Source organism: Vipera berus (genome assembly GCF_964194415.1).
Source record: "Vipera berus genome assembly, chromosome: 4".
Lineage (NCBI taxonomy): Eukaryota > Metazoa > Chordata > Lepidosauria > Squamata > Viperidae > Vipera > Vipera berus.
In genome coordinates this window covers 5,350,352-5,374,121 of record NC_138206.1, presented here as the reverse complement: position 1 = coordinate 5,374,121, position 23,770 = coordinate 5,350,352, and the positions used below count along the sequence as shown (strand labels likewise).

Sequence of the window (23,770 nt, the reverse complement as noted above, 5' to 3'; positions counted from 1 at the left end):
AGCAGGAAATATAGCTCTTTATTCTTTATAAGCAGCAAACACTTTCAAATATGAAAAAAAGCAATAATACATAAAGCCTAGAATTAAGGCACAGAAAACTTTTCTGACCGCAGTGCTGAAATGATTCAAGTATAAAGTTTCACAACCATCAAATCAGTCTCTCTCTTTCCTGGATACTGCATCCATGGCCTTCTTCTTCCCAGGCAGAGGGCTCTTGAGTTGTACAAACACATCCACAATCAAAACGCAGCTTGCCCTGAAAAATAGAGAGCACACAAGATGTTAGCGAGGGAGGCTTAAGGTCTAATTTAAGCCAAGGTTTTTCCAAACTCATCCCCAGAAAAGGTAACCCATCCCTTCTAATTTGGGATTCGTCCGATGTTCTGCCTTGGGAGGGCCATCCGCAAGGACAGAGAGTCAAAAACCTCAAGAGGTTGGCTTTGATTCTGCGGTTGAGGCCACCGTCTTGAATGTCTTGATGAGAACGGTGGAACTTTAGTCTAACTCAGATGTTAGGTGGAGGTCATCTTTGGAGGGGAATTGGTCTGGAGCTTCCAGCTCCTTGTGTAGCCAAGCCAAAGCACAACCTTTGTTCCTGAATCGCCAAAGAATAATTCAAACACCAATGCCTGCCGTTTGAAAATGAATGGCAATATACAGTAGAGACGGTTTCTCAGAGCCTTTGAAAATTTGAAAATGGAGCCTTGATTGAGTCTTTTGAGGAAAGGCAATAATTATTAAATCATTCTATGTCAATTCTATAGAAAGGGAGGGAGGGAGAGAGGAAGGAAGGAAAATGAAGGAGGGGGAGGAAGGAAGGAAGGAAGGAGAGTGGGTGAATAGGTAGAAATGGAGGGACGGAGGGAAGGAGAGAGGAAGGTAAGGAAGGAAAGGAAGATGGATGGATGGACATTGGAGAAGGAAGGAAGGAAGGAGAGTGGGTGAATAAGTAGACAGAAGAAATGGAGGGAGGGAAGGAGGGAGAGAGGAAGGAAGGTAAGGAAGGAAGGAAAGGAAGATGGATGGATGGATGGACAGACATTGGAAAGGAAGGAAGGAAGGAAGGAAGGAAGGAAAGATGGATGGATGGACATCGGAGAAGGAAAAGAAGGAAGGAAATCTCTTTGATCTTGTTAGCAAGAATTACAACATTAACAGAACGGACAAATAGTTTTTCAGCTCCAATGGAGAAAGCCTTCGAAGAGCAGGAAGATGCAAACAGGGGCACCAAACTAGATATTTCCTGTTCAAAGATAACTCACCCTTTGTTTAATGCTTTTCTACCAACGAAAAGAGATTCCATTCTGATTGATCTGTCCCAGAATTTCATTGTACCTAGAAGTCACAGTGTTGGCTCGGCTGGTCAATTGGGCGAGGACATGATATAAGCCAGAAACGTGATAACGAAAGAGTCCTTCAAGGTCTGTCTTCTCCTTAGCTGCTGCTGCTGCTGCTGCTGCTGCTTCTTCTTCCCTGGACTTGAGACTCTTGTCATTAAGAGGAGGTAGACCACTCTCAACCGTTGACTTGATGGATTTTAGGAGCGTGTAGTAGTCGTACAGATCTCTGTCGTGGGACTTTTCCATCCCAGAGTTGACTCCAGCTGGACCATCCTGTTCTTCCAACGAGACCCCTTGGAGAAGGCTGGGGAACATCACCGTTTGTTCCATGTTACGGACGGCGGAGAAGTATCTTTGCATGGGAATTCGCTCTCCGTAGTGATTCTCCATGGCCGAACCTTCAAGGCAAGTAGCTTCTTCCTCTTCAAGTTGGCCGTGAAGCCTTTAGCTCTTCGTCTGGAAGGTGCCAATTTATAGACTGACATGCCCAAATCCTGCCGTGTCACCAAACACGATGGGGGTGGGGTTTTTTTGGCCAGGAAATTTCAAGATTTGGGGGAGTGACTTGTTGTGATCACTAACGTGACTTTATTTTCAGTCTGGAATCATTTCCAAACTCTTCCTTGGACCATGCTGTTCCTTGGCCTTGTGGCGTTCAGACAAATTGGCCCAGGAACAAGGGGGCGAGAGAGCTGCGATTGAGACACCAAGGCTGGCCCAGCATGAATGTCTCCCAATCATGGTTTTTTTTTTTTGGCTGACGAGAAACTGGGACGAAGCTGTGCAAAAAGCCAGCAAAGAACATTTCATAATTTATGCCAGTTGTGAAACCGGTTCAGCTCGCTGTTGGCCAGGATGCCCGTTATTTGCAGAAGGGTTATCCAATCACCGCAAGAGACAAAGACACAAAAGTCATTGTACAGTACTGTGATCTGTAAAGATGCAGGCACTCCTCGGCTTGCAACCAATCGTTTAGTGACTGTTCAAAGTTACAGCACCTCTGAGAAAAAAAAAAGACTGATGACCAGCCCTCGTACTGAAAATAGTTGCAGTATTTCCTGGGTCAGGGGTAGGCAACCTCGGCTCTTTTATGACTCGTGGACTTCAACTCCCAGAATTCCTGAGCCAGCATGGGGGAACTATGGCCCCTTCATGACTTGTGGACTTCAACTCCCAGAATTCCTGAGCCAGCCATGCTGAGGGGAAAGGGAGAGGTTTCCAAGCTGAGCCATGCTGGCTCAGGAATTCTGGGAGTTGAAGTCCACAAGTCATGAAGGGGCCATAGTTCCCCCACGCTGGCTCAGGAATTCTGGGAGATGAAGTCCACAAGTCATGAAGGGGCCATAGTTCCCCCATGCTGGCTCAGGAATTCTGGGAGTTGAAGTCCACAAATCATGAAGGGGCCAAATTTTCCCCCATGGTGGCTCAGGAATTCTGGGAGGATAGAATCAAGATCACGTGAAGTACTAATACCACTTTACAATGCCTTGGTAAGGCCACACTTGGAATGCTGCATCCAGTTTTGGTCACCACGATGTAAAAAAAAGATGTTGAGACTCTGGAACGAGTACAGAGAAGAGCAACAAGGATGATCAGGGAACTGGAGGCTAAAACATATAAGGAATGGCTGCTGGAATTGAGTATGTCCAGTTTAATGAAGAGAAGGATGAGGGGGGACAGGATAGCAGTCTTCCAGTATCTCAGGGTCTGCCCCAAAGAAGAGAGAGTCAAGCTATTCTCCAAAGCGCCTGAAGGCAGGACAAGAAGCAACAGATGGAAACTAATCCAGGAGAGAAGCAACCTGGAACTAAGGAGAAACTTCCTGACAGTTAGAACAATTAACCAGTGGAACAACCTGCCTCCAGAAATTGTGAATGTTCCAGCACTGGACGTTTTTAAGAAGAGACTAGCCAGCCATTTGTCTGAAATGGTATAGGGTTTCCGGCCTGAGCAGGGGGTTGGCCTAGATGACCTCCAAAGGTCCCTTCCAATTTTACTATTATGATTAAGTCATGAAGGGGCCAAAGTTTCCCCCATGCTGGCTCAGGAATTCTGGGAGTTGAAGTCCACAAGTCATACAAGAGCCAAGGTTGCCTACCACTGTCCTGGGTCATGTGACCAAAATTCGGGAGCTTGGCAACCAACGTGTATTTAGGAGGGTTGCAGGTTTCTGACCTTCCCAGCTTGCTTCTGACAAGCAAAGGCAATGAGGGAAGCTGGATTCGCTTAACGATGGCATGGTTTACTTAATGGCAGTGGGTTCACTTAACGGTTGTAAAAAGAGCCGTGGTGGCGCAGTGGTTAGGATGCGGTATTGCAGGCTCATTCTGCCCACTGCCAGGAGTTCGATCCTGACCGGCTCAAGGTGGACTCAGCCTTCCATCCTTCCGAGGTCGGTAAAATGATGACCCAGAATGTTGATGGGAGAAGATGCTTACTTTGTAAACCGCTGTAAAAGCACTGTGAAGCAGTCTATAAATTTAAGCGCTATTGCTATTGGTAAAATTGGAGTGATTGACTTAACGTCTGCCTAGCTTAGCAACAGAAATTCTGGTCTCAGTTGCAGTCGTAAGTCGAGGACCACCTGTATTTAGCAGAGACTGAGACTGCAGACTCGGGTTTGACTTGATTGCTCCTTGGGTGCCCAGTGAGATATACCTACAACACCAAGATGGCTACCGAGACCTCCCTTGGCTTGGTTACTTGCTATCCAGTAACAAGGAGTCCTCAGCTTAACGACCCCCCCAGTGCAGCTCAAAATTACTGTGGCTAAGCAAGACGTTAAATGAGCCTTGCCTCATTTTACCACCTTCCTGGCCACAGTCGTTCAGTCAATCGCTGGGGTTGATAAGTCACTAACCCGGTCGTTAAGCGAATCTGGCTCCCCCTATTGACTTTGCTTGTCAGAAGGTCGCAAAAGGGGGATCCCGTGACCCCCCCCCCGGAGATGCTGTGACTGTCGTAAATATGAGCCAGTTGCCAAGCGTGTGAATTTTGATGACATGACCATGGGGAGACCACAACGTAAGTACGAAAAATGGTCGTAAGTCACTTTTTTTCCAGTGCAATTGTAACTTTGGTCACTAAACAAAGATGTTAAGTTGTGGACCTATAGTTGTAGACCTGGTCACTAAAGTAGGGCAGAGGCCCCCAACCTTTGGGGCACCAGGAACCGGTAACGTGGAGAGAGGTTTTTCCACGGACCGGAGGGTGTGTGATTTTTGCGTGCATCCCACGGATGGGGCTTTGCTTGTTTGTGCGGACCGGTTGCTGGCATGCCGTGGCCCGGTACCGGTCCACGGCCTGGGGGTTGGGGACCCCCGGTCTAACAGAATGACAGAAAGGATAGGAAATAAGGAGGGCTAAATCAGAGAAGATAACATGGAAGGAGAACCAAGATTTTAGCTTCTTATCGGCTCCCCCATTTTTAACCCACTGGAGTTTTTCTTAAACCTCCCAGCCATAACTGGTCTCCCCCAGCTGAAGGCCGAATCTGCAGGTCTCCTCTCGAGAAAGGAATGGCCCGTTTCTTATTGACACGATCAAGCTCTCTCCCTTTTCCTTTCTCCATGCAAAGATGTCCTGGCCACGTAGAACAGAGGGCCCCAACCTTTGGGGCACCAGGGACCACCGTTTCCGTGGAGAGAGGTTTTTCCACGGACCGGAGGGGATGTGTGGTTTCGTGTGCTGCCTGCATCTCGTGGATGGGACTTTGCTTGTTTGTGCGGACCGGTTGCTGGCATGCCGTAGCCTGGTACCAGTCCACGGACCAGGGGGTTGGGGACCCCTGAATTAGGGGAGCAAAAAGGCAGGCAAAAGAGATCTCAGGAAAACATTGGAAGAATGGAAGGTCCACTCTGGAAAATATTCAACCACTCTGGCCTCAGGCGGCCCAAAACGTCGTGACTTTTGATAAGGGTTTCCAAAGCGTTTCAGTCGTGCAATATTAGTACAGTGAGATGGCTGTGCAATAATTAGCACATGGACACGGCCACAGCGAGTGAGCAAAACAAACCGAGGGCAGCCAGCTTTCCCCCTTTTGGAGACAAATTTCACACTCTGGGGATTTCGCCATTTTTGTTTCTTGCCCTCAGCTGTTTGTTTAACCCTGACTCGGTGGCCTGCAAAATGCCACCTTTTCCCTTATTGTCCCTCCCCCCTTTTTAATTGTGGCATTATAAATCTTGATAACGATATAGGCTATTTCAATACAACGGTGTTTATATAGAAGTAAATTCGTCGTGTTCCGTTACCTTGCGGTGGTAGAAAGGAAAAAAAACACCTGAAGTCTCTATCAATATTAATTGCAATCAATATTAATGTCAAATTAGAACAGAATTAGAATGGAGTTGGAAGGGACCTTAGAGGTCATCTAGTCCGGCCTCCTGCTTGAGCATGAGAACCTATACCATTTCAGACAAGTGACTGTCTCTAGTCTCTTCTTAAAAATCTCCAGTGATGGAGCACCCACAATTTTTGGTGGCAAGCTGTTCCACTGGTTCATTGCCCTCATTGTCAGGAAGTTTCTCCTCAATTCCAGGTTGCTTCTCTCTTTGATCAGTTTCCATCCATTGTTTCTTGTCCTTCCCTCTGGTGCTTTGGAGAATAACGTGACCCCCTCTTCTTTGGGGCAGCCCCTCAGATACCGGAATATTTTTTATTTATTTTTTATTTTAATCCCATTTATATCCCGCCCTTCTCCGAAGACTCAGGGCGGCTTACAAGCTTAGCAGTAGCCTTCATTCTATGTATATGCCTGCTTATTAGGGCTTTCACACACACACACACCCAAGCGGCATTATTACAAAGTCAGCTTAATTGCCAACAATCTGGGTTCTCATTTTACCTACCTCGGAAGGATGGAAGGCTGAGTCAACCTTGAGCCTGGTGGGACTCGAACCTGCACTAATTGCAGGCAGCTGGTGTTACTTAAGGAGGCATTAGCCCACTGCTCCACCATATTGCTATCATGTCTCCCCTATTTCTTCTTTTCTTCAGACTAGCCAGACCCAAGTCCTGCAGCCGTTCTTCGTATGTTTATATCTGTTTCACATCTATCATCTCTCTCTCACACCTATCTATCTACCGTATCTGTCTGCCTATCATCTCTGTCTCATCTATCATCTCATCTATCAATCATCTGAAGAGCCTAATGCTGGGAAAGGTGGAGGGCAAGAGAAGAAGGGGACGACAGAGAATGAGGTGGCTGGATGGGGTCACCGAAGCAGGAGGCGTAAGCTTAAAAGGACTCCAGAAGATGGTAGAGGACAGGAAGGCCTGGAGGAACGCTGTCCATGGGGTCGCGATGGGTCGGACACGACTTCGCAACTAACAACAACAATCAATCATCTCTCATCTATCTCTATCTGTGTCTGTCTATATCTCTCAATCTATCCATCCATCCATCTTATCTCTGTCTGTCTGTGTCTGTCTGTCTGTTGTGCTCTTGGAATAATATATTGTTTATAATATAGATATATCTGCCTGTGTTTTATACATGTTAATAAAAGGAAGAGAGAGAGAGACAGTGAGTGCTTTTTCTTTTGACGAGGAACAGTTTAGCTACGTCATTTGGAAGTGATCCACCTGCATCAGCTGAGCTGCCCAACCTGACTCCATTATTGGCTGTTATTGATCCAAATGACTCTGGAGTCAGCTTGGGTCAAATTACAGAACTGAAGTCCAATTTTACAGGGAGAGCGTTAGAAATGTGTAAATAAGGCCACTTTGCCAGGGGCAGAAAAAGACCTGTGGGAGACGGGAGAGAACCTGATTTGCTGGGATCCAAGGGGTGTCCTTTGATGGGACCCCTCCCGATCACGCCAGAGGGGCTGATCTCCTGCCCGGTCTTGTTCATTAAATGGCCCTCAACGATGGGGAAGGCTTAACCCACCCTCTTGCTCCTTGCCACTGTTCTGTACCAGCCTGCTACCGGCCCTGCAGAAAAGGCAGGGACAACCCCTTTTACAAGAAGGCAAGAGGCTGGAATTAAGCCTGCCAAATTTATTGATACAAAAACAAACAAGACACGAACCAAGAAACAGGAGCTTTTCAAGCGGTTGCCTTCAGCAAACCAGCCCTCCCACGCATTCCCCTTTTATACAGTTCAGGGCGTGGCTTCTCTCTGCCTCCTTCCGAGGTGCCCCATTGCCTTCCTCTGTTTACTCCTGATTGACTGCCTCCTGCGTCGGGCGTCCTTGAACAGGGCCAGCTGTGGGTCATCTTCATCCACGCTGTCAGGCTCACAGCTGGGTCTCCGTCGTGACCAGGTGGGAGGGGCCTGGCTGAGGGCTCTCATCAGCAAGCTCTTCAACACCCCCCTCCTCCTCTGAGTCGTCCGACCCAACTGCCGAACCCACAGGCTGACCCTGAATCACAACAGCCACAATCTGAACTAGGCGCAGACTATGACGTACCAGCTGACTCCTGGCTTCTTCTGCAGCTATGGAGAAGTACGTGTCCGTCATCCAGGAGACAGAGCAGACCGTGATGTTCCCCAGCCTCCTTCGGGGGGGCTCTCCTTAGAAGATCTGGAACATGGTTTGGGGAGTCATTCAGACGGCCACAAAGACCTCTACGAATACTATCTCCAACTCAACTCTTATCAGATTCCGGGTGGAGGGCAGCCTGGCGCCTCTTGATGGCCAGTCCCCCAGGCAAATGCTGAGTGCTTGAAGGGGAACCAGAAGTGAAACCGGGCCAGAACAGGCAGTCCTCAACTTACAACGGTCGACTTAAGTGACCGTTCCAAGTTACAACAGCACTGGAAAAAAGGTGACTTTAGGATCATTTTTCACACTTAGGACCGTTGCAGCATTCCCCCACAGTCCCGAGATCAAAATTCAGACACTTGGCAGCTGCTTCATATTTATGACGGTCGCAGTGTTCTTGGGGTGGGTGGGTGTCACGTGATCCCCTTTAGTGGCCTTCTGACAAGGGAGAGAGCCGGTTCACCGCCCAACCGCGTTACTAACAGAACGAGTGCAGCGCTTCGCTTAACAACTCCCGTCAAGAAAAGTTCGTAAAACGGGCCAAAACGTCATTTAAAACTGTCTCGCTTAGCCACGGAGATCTCGAGCTCAATCACGGTCGTTAATTTGAGGACTGCCGGTGCCCTAAACCAAGGCTTTTAAACCAGTGGTACGGGTACCACCTGTGGTACATTGGCACCTGGCAGGTGGTACGCGACCATCCTAGAAAAGTAGTGGGGGAGGGGAATGAGCTGAACTGGTGGCAGCACTGCACAAGCCAGAGCGAGAGACGGCTGGAGCTGCAGGGCTGTCAGGGCTCAGCAGAAGCACCAGGATCGGCGCCAGAATCCAGCCGGAGTTCGACACTGATCCTGGTGCTTCTGAGCCCAGAAGAAGCGCCGATCAGCTGGAAAGTTGCAGCATCTCCAGGGTCTTGTGATTTACATTCAGATGCTTGGCAACTGATTCATATTTATGACGGTCACAGTGTCCCAGAGTCATGTGAAGTGACCAAAACCTGCTGAAACCACCCAGCAGAGGGGGGGGGGAAATAAAAACCAAACACCCCCACCCCACCCCCGCTGCCAATCCTCAACAGAAATGCTCACAACAATGAAAACCTCGGACAGGAGGAAGAGCTCCACCGGGCGGGCAGGCAGGTGTCTTCCTCGGCTGTGGCTTGAGGGGCACTTTTTTCAGTGCCATTGTAACTTCGAACAGTCACTAAGCGAACTGTTGTAAGTCGAGGACTATCTGTACTTCATCATTTTTCCCTTTTTTTTTTGGTTTGGTCATCAAGTTTTTGACATCTTGCTAGGTGACTGGTGGCACTGGGATGTTGCCATATCCTAAAAGTGGTACGATGGGTGAAAAGGTTGAAAAGCCCTACCCTAAACTGCCTCCCGGTTGCTGTTCTACCAGTTCACCCCTTCTGGAGACGCAGAGCCAGACGCGAACCATAATTATTTCCCAAGATTGAAAGAAAAACAACAACAAAAAAAGACCGTTCTGCTTTTAGACCGGGCACTTTGCCCTGTTGTGGTTGAAGGGCTTCACACAGCCAAAGGATCCCCGCTGGCATCTCTCTCTCTCTCCAGACAAAGGCTTATAGCCCGGTTTCTAAAAATAGAGGATCTCACTCCGTCCTGGAGCTGTTCCAATCTATGTCCCATTTTTAAGACAGTCCCACCCTTGACCGTAAAGCAGAAGCCGGTCAGAAGTCACCGGCCCGTCGCTTCCAGCATCCCCATTTCCTAACCCTGACCTCGCCTCCAGATCGGCGGGACTGGGAGCTTCACGGTGCACGGAGAAAGAAGGCAGCGCTTCTGGGTAGCCCACCTCCCTCCCCAGTAACCTTGGACCCCCGTAACCGCCTCCAACCGCTTGAGGGGTTGAGGGTAGACAGGGAGACTTGCAATAGGCAGCCCAGAGGCCACGGCTTCAGCCCGAGAGGCCTCTGCAAGTCCCAGAGGAGAGGGAGGTTCACGGGCCCAAGCTGTTGGTGGAAACCATTCAGGGGGAAACGGAGAAAAACACCGCGATGACATGACGGTAAATTGCAGTTGTTTTATGGCCCTCTTGGGAGACAAACCGTGTAGGTACATCGAAGGAAAGGCTTGGAGGAAGATGCAAGATGCTTCATCGGCAGATTAGAACCACCGAACGACCAGACCTTTTTCAGGAGCTCAGCCATTCCGGAGGTTTTCCACACCACGACCTTGTGAGCTGAACTAGGCGGAGGGAGGCCCAAGTTACTCAATGAGGGAGGATTTGAACCCAGGTCTCCCTTCTCCTACTCCAAGCCCTTGACCGGAACACCTTCCTGGAAAGGGAGGATGGCGTGAAGAGGAGAGGGAGAAACCGGTTTGAAACAGAACGGCAGAGTTGGCAGGGACCTCGGAGGTCATCTAGTCCGACCCCTGCTCAGGCAGGAAACCAGATACCGTTTCAGACAAAGGGCTGTCCAGGGTCTTCTTAGAAACCTGCAGTGTTGGGCTTCACACAAGAGGACCCTGAAAGTCACGGAGAGGGAGGTTCAGGCTTCACGCTGTTGGTTGAAACAACTTACGTTTGCAGACCGGATACCGGCGGATCCTTAAACAGGGGAAAGACTACAGGACCCGTTTTGGGGTGCCAGGCTACCAAAATGGCACCCCTTTGTTCTACAAACTCCTCCCAGTCCTTTGCGCCGCAGGAGCTGTTATTCAGCGGTTAGTCTCTCCTCGTTATCGGTGACCACGGGTTCAAACTTTCTGCAGGGGTAAATTTATACTAAATCTCCCAGGCGTCTTCTCCCCCATTTTGAGGCGTACATCACGAACACAAAAGGCAGGCTGGACCTTCATTTAGCTTTTATTAGAAAGGATACAATCCATGTTTATCAACAGGCGATTTGACCCGGAGGGCATCCACACGCAAGAGGAGGGAGGAGACAAACCACCCGGAAGACGGCGGGATCTGCTGGCAGCCTTCAGCGAGTTGGGACAAAGTCTTCCAGAATGTCTCCAATTTTCCTAGGCTCTAGCAAAACAGGAAACGATCCCTGCTGATGAAGCTTATTCTTAAACCAACGGAAAAGCACTGCCTGTATATTTTCTGGGTATGTTTACCTTAAACCTCAGGCATCAATCTTGTTTACCCTTCCCAAAAGAGAATTTAAGCAAGCAAGAGTTTCTGTTAAGAAGCTCTAAAGTCACTTCTAAGGAAAATGTTGATTCATTCTGGAAAAGCCCGATTAGTCCTGTAGATTTGTCCCCTGTTCAGAGGGGGTGATCAGAATTGCCCATCAAGGGGTCTGGTCTGCTGAATCAACGGTTCAGGCAGCAGACTAGAACCCAGGAGGTGGCGAGTTCTAGTCCTGCCTCAGGCATGAAAGCCAATTCAGTGACCTTGGGCCAGTCCCTCCCTCTTGGCTCTAGGAAGAAGGGCAAACCACTTCCAAAAATGTTGCCAAGAAAATATGCGTGAACAGTTGCCAAGAATCAAGACTCAAACAATGGAAACTTCCCTCCCCCCAAATTCCCAGATTTTGATACCCGAAAAACTGTCCAGTTCCATATACTCCTGACACTCGACAACTCACAACAATCCAGCTATTGCTGAACTATAATTTCCAGCGGCCTCATCACTGGCTACCTGGCTGCAGCTGTCACACAGGGCATTTGTGACAACTCGCTTGAGGAATTATTTGGGGGCCTTTACCTCATCCATGCTGTGGGCACCTCAGGAGGAACAGCTGGGGGTCCCACCATCTGCCCTAGAAAACAGCTGCTTCCCCCCCCCCTCTAATTTCCCTTTAAGCCTTTGAGCGGCTCTTCCGGAAATTGTTTCACACCAAAGTACCTTTTTCCACAAAGTCCTCCGGATGATGCTTTATGTAACTGAAAAGCTCTCTGTCCCTCTCAGCGTAGTAGTAATTGGAGTATCTCTTGATGTAGTAGCCGAAACAAAAGCCCAGAGTGGCCATCAGGACTTGACGATGGACGCCTGGAAAAGATCAAGAGAGCAAAGGGACAGGTTCAACAAGCTGTCCCAAAATTCCCAAATGGCGCTTCAAACGGTAAAGAGCAGGGGTCCCCAACCTCCGGTCCGTGGATTGGTACCAGGCCGCAGCATGCCAGCAACCGGTCCCACAAAAAAGCAAAGGCCCATCCGTGGGATGCAGGCAGCACGCAAAATCACACACTTGCCGGTCCGCGGAAAAACCTCTCTCCACGGAACCGGTCCCTGGTGCCCCAAAGGTTGGGGACCTCTGGTATAGAGCAGGTGGCCGTCACTAGGATGATGCCTACAAAGACATGAAGACAAGCTGAACTCGGTCTGGACTGAAGTAACTACCGGTATATCTGCTGAGCTCCTCACTTTCCTCCTTCTTTCCCTTCTCCTCTTCCTCATTGCATATTGGATTAACAGTAACAATAATGATAGAGTTGGAAGGGACCTTGGAGGTCTTCTAGTCCAACTCCCTGCTTAGGCAGGAAACCCTATCATTTCAGAAAAATGGTTGTCCAATCTCTTCTTAAAATTTTCCAGTGATGAACTTCTGGAGGCATCTATATCCTACTATACCATTTCAGACACTGATCAATTGTTCTAACTGCCAGGAAATTTCTTCTTGCTTCTCTCTTTGATTAGTTTCCATCCATTCTTGTCTTGTCCTCAGGTGCTTTGGAGAATAGGTTTGACTCCTTCTTCTTTGTGGATATTGGAAGATTGCTATCCTGTCCCCCCTCGTCCTTCTCTTCATTAAACGAGACATACCGGATTCCAGCAGCAGTTCCTTATATGTTTTAGCCTCCAGTCCTCTGATCATCTTTGTTGCTCTTCTCTGTACTCTTTCTAGAGTCTCAACATCTTTTTTACATCGTGACGATCAAAATGGATGCTGTATTCCGAGTGTGGCCTTAACAAGGCCTTATAAAGTGGTATTAGCATTTCACGTGGTCTTGATTCTATCCCTCTTATCCCTTTTTCCAGCTCTGTCCTAGCAGACCATCACTTCCACACACATTTTCCCACATTAAGGCTGCTGGTATTCAGTTCCCACGCCAGACACTCTTTACAAGCAATCATCATTTTAAAAAGAGAACAACGGTGAAGCCTTCGGTTCTCTCTGAGCTTGGATGTTTCTTTGCAGATATTCATTACCCAACGGATCGTATGATTTTATGAGTGGCTGCCTTATATATCAGGGGTCCCCAAACGTGACCACTTCATGACTTGTGGACTTCAGCTCCCAGAATTCTTCCAGTCTTTTAATTTCTAATTTTTTTTATTATTGTCTCTTTTGAATGGTGGGTAAATATAGTTTGTCGCTACCTGATGGCTGAGTTACCCGAAGGTCAGTTTTCCACGAGTTCCCTTGCATTTTAATAAGATTTAGTTATGTTTGTGTATTAAAACTGTATTTAATAATAGTAAAAACAGCAACTGATTATTCTCGGGCTTGGACTAAGAGACTAATAGAGGTCGTTTGGTGAGACCTTGGCCAGCCCATCTCTCTCAAGACTGTCCCACCTCGCAGGGTTGTTGTGTATGTGGTGGTGGGGGAGGTATGAAGGCGTTAATGGCCCCTTGACCCCCAAAGAGGGAGGCAGGATAAATCAAATCCTCCATTTGGGCCCACCAGGAAGGGCCCCCTCGGGAGCAGAGTCCCACCCGGAGGTCAGACCGGGATCCCCCCGACCTGACTCCGGGTGGGGCTTCTCTGGGCTCCACCTGGGCTGTGGATTATGGGCCTGCGGCTCTTCCGGCTCCCCGCCTCCTCGAGCTCTGCGTGCCGGTGAGCAGGGACGGGGACCGTGTCCGCGGAAGGGCCGGCCGGGTCCTCGATGGGCAGTCCGGGGACCCTCCCTCCCCCCCAAGGGCGGAGGGACGGGGGGCCACGCGGAAGGCCCCGGCGACTGACCGGAGCGCAGGGCGGGCCTGCGGTTGACGCCGTTGTGCAGCAAGGCGCTGATCCAGAAGACGCCCGCCATCCACACGGAGGGGAAGTTGAACAGCGGCGGCGGCGGCAGCGAGAGCGCCTCGTTGGGGACCGAGAAGCGGAGCTGCATGGCGGCGGCTGGGGCGGCGGAGGGTCCGTCCCGCAACGCCTTCCCCGCCGCCCGCGCGGCCCGCCCAGGAAGGTTCCGCCCCCTCCCCGGAGAAAGGGGCGGGGCTGCGCAAGGCCGGCCCCTCCCCGCCACCTCCGAGTCCGGATTGGCCGGGGGGCGTGGCCGCTCTCCGCCAGGGAGGGAGGAAAGAGCTGGACGGAGCTTGCATTGAATAGAAGAGAGCTGCAAGGGACCTTGGAGGTCTTCTAGTCCAGCCCCCGCTCAAGCAGGAGACCCTAGACCAGGGGTAGGCAAGCTCGGCTCTTTTATGACTCATGGACTTCAACTCCCAGAATTCCTAGACCATCTCACCTCTTCTTAAAAACCTGCAGTGTTGGAGCGCCCACGATATAGAATAGAATGGAATGGAATGGAATGGAATGGAATAGAATAGAATAGAATAGAATAGAATAGAATAGAATAGAATAGAATAGAATAGAATAGAATAGAATAGAATAGAATAGAATAGTTATTTATTTAATTATATTTGTATACCGCCCTTTCCCAAAGGACTCAGGGCGGTTTACAGGGTAATTAAAACAAGAAATACAAAAGTATTTGTAATAGAATAGAATAGAATAGAATAGAATAGAATAGAATAGAATAGAATAGAATAGAATAGAATAGAATAGAATAAGGAATGAATGGAACAGAACAGAATGGAACTGGAAGGGACCTTGGAGGTCTTCTAGTCCAGCCCCCCCCCCCCCGCTCAAGCAGAAGACTGTGTTGTGTAGTCCTGCAGGATGATTCTGCAGCTCCATAACACACACTCTTCCAGCAATTCCAAGAAGGCTCCTCACCCATTTGCAGCACTCAAGTGACCCTGAGGACGTAGGTAAACGTCCAACTGGCCTCAACGACCCTCTCAAAGAAGGCAAATGACCAGCGGTCTGCGAGGAGTATAAATCCTTCCATTCCCCACCATCCAGTCAGAGCTGAAGAAGCTTCTTGGAGGAGAAGCGAAACGTCTTCAGAGAAAAACAAGAAAGTACAGTTGCCTCCTGAAAAAAGGCACCTTGTGGCTGCCATGTTGACAACCACACCTCTCCGGACACCCCTGGAAAGGTGGAATCATACAATGATAGGGTTGGAAAGGACCTTGGAGGTCTTCTAGACCAACCCCCTTGCCCGGGGCAAGAGACCTTACTACGTCCAGGACAAATGGCTGTCCAACCTTTTCTTGAAGACCTCCCGCCACCCCAATTAGCATTTCAATTTGCATATCATCAATAATGTTTGAATTCTGCCTGGTCTTAAGCAGAGAAGGTGAAAAGACTTTGTAGGTACGAGGCACCTCCTTGATGATGACTTAAATTTCAGTGCAATAGGAAAAGCAAGTTCTTTGGGGCTACTTGGATGTTCTCGCTTAGACAAGTTGATGAAAATCAATTCCTGCTAGCTCACCAGGGTATTTCAGCAACTGCTGATTTTCTCCTGGTTTTCATTCTTCTTTCAATTTTGTTTTTATATCACTCTCACCTTCTGTTTGAGGCATGTTTAGGTTAAAACAGGGGTAGGCCACCTTGGCTCTTTTGTGACTCGTGGACTTCAACTCCCAGAATTCCTGAGTCCGCCATGCCACCTCAGGAATTCTCTGAGTTGAAGTCCACAAGTCATGAAGGGGCCATAGTTCCTCCATGCTGGCTGAGGAATTCTGGGAGTTGAAGTCCACAAGTCATGAAGGGGCCAAAGTTCCCCGATGCCGGCTCAGGAATTCTGGGAGTTGAAGTCCACAAATCATAAAAGAGCCAAGGTTGTGTACCCCTGGGTTAGTACAGTATAAAGTTTTCAGTTGGGGCACATTCTTTTTATTTGTTATTTTATTTAGGGCGGCCAATTCTTTTTCAAAAGCAAGAGAAATTGACAAGCTTCTTTCCCTTTCTAAAAAAGATCCCCTGTACAGGTAGTCCTCGACTTATGCCCACAACGGAGCCCGAAATTTCTGTTGCTAAGTGAGACATTTGTTAAGTGAGTTTTGCTCCATTTTGCGAACCTTTCTCGCCCCGGGTTGTTTCAGTGGATCCCTGCAGTTGTTAAATGAGTAACACGGTTGTTAAATGAATTTGTCTTCCCCGTCTTTATTTTTATTTTTATTTTTATTTTATTCCATTTATATCCCGCCCTGCTCCGAAGACTCAGGGCGGCTTACAAGCTTAGCAATAGCCTTCATTCTATGTATATGCCTGCTAGTTAGGGCTTTCACACACACCACAGCGGCATTATTACAAAGTCAGCTTAATTGCCCCCAACAATCTGGGTCCTCATTTTACCTACCTGGGAAGGATGGAAGGCTGAGTCAACCTTGAGCCTGGTGGGACTCGAACCTGCACTAATTGCAGGCAGCTGGTGTTACTTAAGGAGGCATTAGCCCACTGCTCCACCAAGGCTACTTGTCAGAAGATTGCCAAAAGGCAATCTCGTGACCCTGGGACACACTGCACCCGTCAGAAATAGGAGTCAGTTGCCAAGCGTCTGAATTTCGATCACGTGACCACGGGGAGTCTTGCAACAGTCGCAATGTGTGAAGAACGGTCGTAAGTCACTTTTTACAGCGCCGTTGTAACTTTGAACGGTCACTAAATGAATTGTCGTAAGTCGAGGACTGCCTGTAATCTGGAGGCTTGCTCATTTAAGCCTGCCCCCATATCTTTTCCACGCAGCCCGTTTTAACTAGAATTGAGGTCCCTCAAGAGATTTGGTAGCTCAACCTGTTCCCGAAAGAGACACCAACCTGTGTCGCAACAGCCACGCCGCCAGGATGTGGGCTCATTCGTGGCAAGTTTACCTTCTTGTGGTGTTGGTGCTCCTACCAAGCTGGGACAGTCCCATCTGGGCAAGGTCTGAGGGCAGAAATCCAGGGCCTGATTTAGCCGGATGACGAGAATCTGACTGATGCAGCAAAGGTGGAACCGATCTGAAGCAATGGAATTGCATCAGGGGATTCAGTCCAGAGTCTAAAACAGCTTTGTTAGGACCGAGGGAGGAACGCATGTAGAGGAGGGTGACGAGGGGGAGGCACAAAATTGTGTAAGGCCAATTGTCTATGGAGCTTCTCAGTCCTCCAGCTCCTGGTTGTCCCAAATGTGCTTTTTTCAAGGAGGCCACTGGACTTTCTTGTTTTCCCTTTGAAGACGTTTCGCTTCTCATCCCAGAAGCTTCTTCAGCTTCTGACCGGATGGTGGGGAATGGAAGGATTTATACTCCTTGCAGACAGCCGGTCATTTAAATCCTTCCATTCCCCACCATCCCAGTCAGAGCTGAAGAAGCTTCCTGGATGACGAGCGAAACGCCTTCAAACGCCTACTGCTAAGCTTGTAAGCCGCTCTGAGTCTTCGGAGAAGGGCGGGATATAAATGGAATTAAAATAAAATAAAGAAAAATAAAATCAAGAAAAACCAAGAAAGTCCCGTAAGCCTCCTGAAGACAAAAAAGCACCTGTCAACGCCGGGACAATGGATGTCCACGCTCTGGAGATTCAGCAGCCATTTTACTTTTGCTTCTAAAGTGCCTTAGAGTTTAGATGTAGGAGGAGTGGGGGGGGGGGGAATGGAGAATGCAGTAAATGCTTGAGGATTTAGCTAGCCATAAAAAATGCAGTCGTGTGGGAACTCAAGGACATGGTTGATCAGGTTTTGGCAGGCTGAAGAGCCGGAGAGAAAAGCCCCTGTTTTAAGCTAATTTGGGGGGGGGGGCGGAAATGCGATTTCTGACAGCTTTTGTGGGGTGAGGAATTGTACCTTGTTACTTCGTATTTAGGGACGTGGTGGCTCAGTGGGTTAGGACGCTGAGCTTGTCGATCAGAAGGTCGGCAGTTTGGCGGATCGAATCCCGAGTGCCGCGTAGCAGAGTGAGCGCCTGTTACTCATCCCAGCTTCTGCCAACCTAGCAGTTCGAAAGCACGTAAAAATGCAAGTAGAAAAATAGGGACCACTCCGGTGGGAAGGTAACAGCGTTCCGTGCGCCTTTGGTGTCTAGTCATGCCGGCCACATGACCACGGAGACGTCCTCGGATAAGCGCTGGCTCTTCGGCTTTGAAACGGAGATGAGCACCGGCCCCTAGAGTCGGAAACGACTAGCACACGTGTGTGGGGGAACCTTTACCTTTACCTTTAAACTTACTTCGTATTTGGGAGGAGGGAATTTCAATTTTGGGTTCCACTATCTAGGTGCCGATATTTCTGTTTCCTAATAAAATGTTCTTTAAAGAAGAATATCTTGCCTTGAAGTTCTTTTGACTGGTTTCATCTATCGGAACCATGACAGCAGCTTTGGAAGGGGTCAGTTTATTCCCCCAAGCACCTGAAGGCTGGAGAAGAAACAAGGGATGGAAACTAATCGAGGAGAGTAGTGGAATGAAGGAGAAACTTCCTAATGTTGTTGTTGTTAGCTGCGAAGTCGTGTCCGACCCATTGCGACCTCATGGACAACGTTCCTCCAGGCCTTCCTGTTCTCTACCATCTTCTGGAGTCCATTTAAGCTCAGGCCTACTGCTTCAGTGACTCCATCCAGCCACCTCATTCTCTGTCGTTCCCTTCTTCTCTTGCCCTCAACCTTTCCCAGCATGAGGCTCTTCTTCAGTGAGTCCTTCCTTCTCATTAGGTGGCCAAAGGATTTCAGTTTCAACTTCAGGATCTGGCCTTCTAAAGAGCAGTCAGGGTTGATCTCCTCTAGGACTGACCGGTTTGATCGCCTAGTGAGGACAATTAACCAGTGGAACAACCTGCCTCCAGAAGTTGTGGGTGCTCCATCACTGGAGGCTTTTAAGAAGAGATTGGACAACCATTTGTCTGAAATGGTGTAGATTCTCCTGCTTGAGCAGCGGGTTGGACTAGAAGATCTCCAAGGTCCCTTCCAGCTCTATTCTGATTGATTGATTGATTGATTGATTGATTGATTGATTGATCACTTATTATTACATCCACGAGAGTTCATGTGAGCACCTGTACCATGCATGATTTCTGTGTCTTTTGCAGTGTCCATGTATGTAAGGCTCCTGTTGCAATCCTTCACTGTTTCTCAAGCTTTGGCAGAAAACTTTCTACTGGGCATTTTCCAATCTGCCCAGCTGAGCTTGTCCAGCATGACTCAGCTGTCATCCTTTGGCACGGCCCCACACGCCCTCTGGGGTCAAACCTTTGGAAGAGGCCCAGTTTGGAAGCCTTGCAACCTGTCACTGCCAACTGCAGAAAAAGGTCCAGGTGGAGAACGGTCTGATTGGCTGGAAAACGAGGTGTGTCCTTGGATGGAACTCATCCCGATCACGCCGACGGGGGCTGATTTCCAGCCCAGCTTTGCTCCATAAATGGTCCTCAACCGCCTGGAAGCCTGGCCTACCCTTTTTGCTCCTTGCCCGTCTCCCAGCTCGGTGAAGACTTGACGATGCCAGCCGACTTCCAACTCCCAGAACTTTTCTCTTCTGCAGCCATGGAGAAGTACGTGTCGGCCATCCAGAAGATGGAGCAGACCATCATGTTCCCCAGCCTCCTTCGTGGGGTCTCCTTGGAAGATCTGGAAGAGGCTTTCGGGGCCGACTCAGCCGGCAAAGATTTGTTTGAACATTTCACGCTGCTGAAATCCGGCAAGGGGATGGTGGAAGGCGGGCTCTTACCCCTGAGAACAGAGAAGCAGCTACCTGAGGTTCTTCAAGGGAAGCAGGAGAACATGGAGGAGGACAGCCTGGAAGACATCTTTTATTACCACTTGTCAAGTCTGTATCGTGTCCTCCATCATTTGACCCAGAGAGCGCTTGCCGTCACGGCCAAGTACAACGAAATTATGGAACGGATCAACCGGAGCTAAGGTGTGGAGATACACAGGCTAGGAAGCCGTCGGAGGTAAGATGTTTCCATATATATATATATATATATATATATATATATATATATATATATATATATATATATATATATATATATATATATATATATATATATATATATATATATATATATATATGGAAGGGTTTCTTTCTTGAGGTGGACCTTCAGTTTTGTTTTTTCATGCTGAAGAACGCTCAGCATCCCATCACTCGCATGCTGGCTCGGGAATTCTGGGAGTTGAAGTCCATGAGTCATAAAAGAGCCAAGGTTGCCTACCCCTGTTCTAGGGCTTAAAGCGCTTCTTTATTCCTTAATAGAGGCAGTCCTCGACTTATGGCGGTTCATTCAGTGACCGATGTTACAACGGCACTGAAGAAAAAGGGACTTTATGACTGCTTTTCACACTGCAAGTGATCCATTGCAGCATTCCGGGGTGTGTGGGTGTGTGTGTCACGTGATCAGAATTCAGAGGCTTGGCGACTGGCATGTAGTTAGGACGTTTGCGAGGTCCCAGGGTCACACGACCCCCTTTTTTGCAACAGGCAAAGTCAGCGGTGGCCCAAAAGGTGGTAAGGTGGGAGAAACTCACTTAACGACCCTCTCAATTATCAACAGAAATTTTGGACTCGCTTGTGGTCGTTCAGTCGAGGACTACCTGTGAATGGAAATAATTTCAAATGTTTAGATCTGTCAAGCCTAGGAAAAGTCTATCATATCAGAAGGGGCTCTGGGGACCAAAAGCTACAGACTGTCCATCGCCTGCCTTCCTTCCTTCCTTCCTTCCTTCCTTCCTTCCTTCCTTCCTTCCTTCCTTCCTTCCTTCCTTCCTTCCTTCCTTCCCCATTTTTTCTTTACTTCCTTACATCCTTTTTCCCATCTCCTTCCTTCCCTCCATCTTTTCATCTCTTTCCTTCCTTCCTTCCTTCTTTCCTCTCTCCCTCTCTCCCTCCCCATTTTCCTTTCTTCCCTACTTTCCTCCCTCCCTCACCATTTTATTTTATTTTATTTCTCTTTCTTTTTCTTTCTTTCTTTCTCTTTCTTTCTTTCTTTCTTTCTTTCTTTCTTTCTTTCTTTCTTTCTTTCTTTCTTTCTTTCTTTCTTTCCTTCCTTCCTTCCTTCCTGCCTTCCTTTCTCTCTCTCTTTCTTTCTTTCTTTCTCTCACTCTCTCTCTTTCTTTCTTTCTTTCCTTCCTTCCTTTCTCCCTCCCTCCCTTCCTATTTTCCTTTCTCCCTCTCTCCGTTTCTCTATTAGCATAAAGATCATATAATCCAACCATGTTGCCTACAGAAGGCTCCCAGTGATGTATGAAACACACACACACACACACACACACACACACACACACACCGTGCAAGAAATCAAACCCAAACGTGATTCATGGTAGCACGATAAAAAAATGTATAATCGTAGCAATGATTTAATCCCTAATTATCAGCACCCTCATTTCAAATATATGTAGGGGAAAACTGGTCAGGAGTGAACGTGGTAGGAAAAAAAACATCTAGCATTATGCCCTGATTTGCTATTTATAAAGATGCTCGGGTAACCTTGAACAGCTTCTGCTGCTAGGACTTTATGCTGGCTGGGAGAGATCGCTGACGAACTTTTCTGATTTATTTCATAGGTTTGCTCCACGAGTGCTGCCTGAACACCACAGACGGGCTGGGAGCCTTTTCAAACGCTGCTCCAAAGAGCGTTTCTATGCAGCCACCAACGTGCTGCCGTTTCTAGAAAGAGTTTTGAGGTTTCTGAACTTGCTCAAAGCGAAGGAGAGAACTTTCACGGCAGCAAACCGTCTCTTGAAATAGCAAATATATATATTTATGGTTATGAACTTACTTCGAGCAAAAAGAAGATTAAGTTATTATTCATAGACGAAATATTCTGGGTTTGTGTACCTTTTGAATCAGCCCAGGCACCCTATCAGGGTGTGGCTGGAATTAACCACTGTTTGAAAATCGTTTCCAGAATGATATTTATGCTTTTTTTTTGTATGTAACTGAACGGAGGCACTTATTGTGAATAAAACAAGATAAGTAAACTTCATTCCAGGTTATTGCTTCATTCCCCTTCCCCTGATTCAGTGTTTTGCCCGCTTGCAAAATATCTACAGGATTATTAATTTTTTCTTGTAGAGAAAAATCTCCTTAAAATCCGACTTCGCTTCCTGGTGACTCCTCAGAAACGTATTGCTATTATTTCTTTTTGAATTCTTTTTTTTTTTTGCACCTAGCCTAAAGTACTGGGACTTACACCCCAAACCTGCCCTGTGGGGTGAGATGGTATTCCTTGGGGTTTTCACAGCCTTCTCCTTTAGCAGAAAGGCAAATAACAGAAGAACAGAGTTGGAAGGGACCTTGGAGGTCATCTAGTCCAACCCCCTGCTCAAGCAGGAGACCCTAAACATTTCAGACAAGTGGCTGTCCAATCTCTTCTTTAAAAACCTCCAGTGATGGAGGAAGCCGTTCCACCGATTAATTGTTCTCACTATCAGGAAGTTTCTCCTTCATCTTGGTTTGATTCCCTCCTCAGTAAGTTTGTCCTGATTGTCAGGAAGTTTCTCCTTAGTTCCAGGTTGCATCTCTCCTTGATTAGTTTTCATCCGTTGCTTCCTGTCCTGCCTTCTGGCGCTTTGGAGAATAGCTTGATCCTCCTCTTAATAGAATAACGGAGCTGGAAGGGACCTTGGAGGTCATCTAGTCCAACCCCCTGCTCAGGCAGGTAACCCTGCACCTGAACCTTTGAGAGAACGAGTACCCAAACTGCAACCCAAAACCCACTCATGCATCATCAGGTGCTGGGTGGGCGTGGCCCTTTGGGTGGGTGTGGCTGCGGTGGTTACGGCAGACTGGGTGGGACTAAAAAGTTCAATCAATCCATTCCAACTTCGCGAGATCCTTTTTTTTTTTCCCCCGCGAGTTGAAATGGATTGATTGAACGTTGTTGTTTTTTCTTGCACACGGCGGCAGAGGCCTAAAGTGAAAAGGTTTTATAAAACCCAGCTGAAGGCCTAGGACTGGGGCGATGGCACAGAGAGGGCTCTGCGTGCCACCTTTGGCACCCGTGCCATAGGTTCGCCAGCACGGTCCTATTGTTGTTGTTAGCTGCGAAGTCGTGTCCGACCCATCGCGACCCTATGGACAACATTCCTCCAGGCCTTCCTGTCCTCTACCATCTTCTGGAGTCCATTTAAGCTCACGCCTACTGCTTCAGGGACTCCATCCAGCCACCTCATTCTCTGTCGTCCCCTTCTTCTCTTGCCCTCCATCTTTCCCAGCATGAGGCTCTTCTCCAGTGAGTCCTTCCTTCTCATTAGGTGGCCAAAGTACTTGAGTTTTAGCTTCAGGATCTGGCCTTCTAAAGAGCAGTCAGGGTTGATCTCCTCTAGGACTGACCGGTTTGATCGCCTTGCAGTCCAAGGGACTCGCAGGAGTCTTCTCCAGCACCACAGTTCAAAGGCCTCAATTCTTTGGCGCTCAGCCTTTCTTATGGTCCAGCTTTCACTGCCATACATTGCAACTGGGAAGACCATAGCCTTGACTATACAATTACAGAAAAAAATGGGTTGTCAAAAACCTCTAGTGATGAAGCACCCGCAAGCCATTCCACTGACCAATTGTTCTCGCTATCAGGAAATTTGTCCCGAATCTTGGTTTAATCTCTCCTCAGTAAGTTTGTCCTGACTCTCAGGAAATCTCTCCTTAGTCCCGGGTTGCTTCTCTCCTTCATACGTTTCCACCCGTTGCTTCTTGTCCTGCCCTCGGGTGCTTGGGAAGAATAGGTCGCTCTTACAAAACTAGGGATTCAGGACTGAGCTGTTCAAATTCAGGCGATAAGATTGGCTATCGATAAGATTGGCTATCGTCAGCCAGACAGAAGAATTCAGAATCAGCGGAGAACTGACAAGAGCTGAAGGCGATGCCTGTTTGCCGAGACTGTTTGCCGAAGGCAGGAGAAAGAGATGAGGAAGATATGATTGGGATGGCTGGCTATTTAGTCATCTTTGACGTGTCTGCCCAGAGGCAGGAATTTGGAAAACGCAG

At 48.2% G+C, this 23,770-nt stretch overlaps 3 protein-coding genes and 1 long non-coding RNA gene across 4 annotated transcripts; 2 read left to right on the top strand and 2 right to left on the bottom strand.

Annotated features, from left to right (window-relative positions):
• Positions 1 to 3,068, bottom strand: THRSP (thyroid hormone responsive). Its single transcript, XM_081327895.1, has 2 exons — positions 1,263 to 3,068; positions 1 to 256 (listed from the first exon to the last, which is right to left on the bottom strand). The coding sequence occupies exon 1, from the start codon at positions 1,728 to 1,730 to the stop codon at positions 1,281 to 1,283; it is 450 nt and encodes a 149-aa protein (XP_081184021.1). The 5' UTR covers positions 1,731 to 3,068; the 3' UTR covers positions 1 to 256; positions 1,263 to 1,280.
• Positions 1,651 to 6,863, top strand: LOC308668194. Its single transcript, XR_014026456.1, has 2 exons — positions 1,651 to 1,745; positions 6,339 to 6,863. It is a non-coding gene; the product is annotated as an uncharacterized lncRNA (long non-coding RNA).
• Positions 6,864 to 10,645: 3,782 nt separating this feature from the next.
• Positions 10,646 to 13,939, bottom strand: LOC308668186 (NADH dehydrogenase [ubiquinone] 1 subunit C2-like). The gene is made up of 3 exons (XM_081327899.1): positions 13,719 to 13,939; positions 11,654 to 11,797; positions 10,646 to 10,831 (listed from the first exon to the last, which is right to left on the bottom strand). Exons 1-3 carry the CDS (start codon positions 13,864 to 13,866, stop codon positions 10,782 to 10,784), a joined length of 342 nt encoding a protein of 113 aa, XP_081184025.1. The 5' UTR covers positions 13,867 to 13,939; the 3' UTR covers positions 10,646 to 10,781.
• Positions 13,940 to 19,287: 5,348 nt separating this feature from the next.
• On the top strand, positions 19,288 to 21,436 carry LOC308667420 (thyroid hormone-inducible hepatic protein-like; the record flags this gene model as incomplete). The annotated part of the gene is made up of 2 exons (XM_081326630.1): positions 19,288 to 19,742; positions 21,352 to 21,436. One exon carries the CDS (start codon positions 19,288 to 19,290, stop codon positions 19,705 to 19,707), a length of 420 nt encoding a protein of 139 aa, XP_081182756.1. The 3' UTR covers positions 19,708 to 19,742; positions 21,352 to 21,436.
• Positions 21,437 to 23,770: the final 2,334 nt, after the last annotated feature.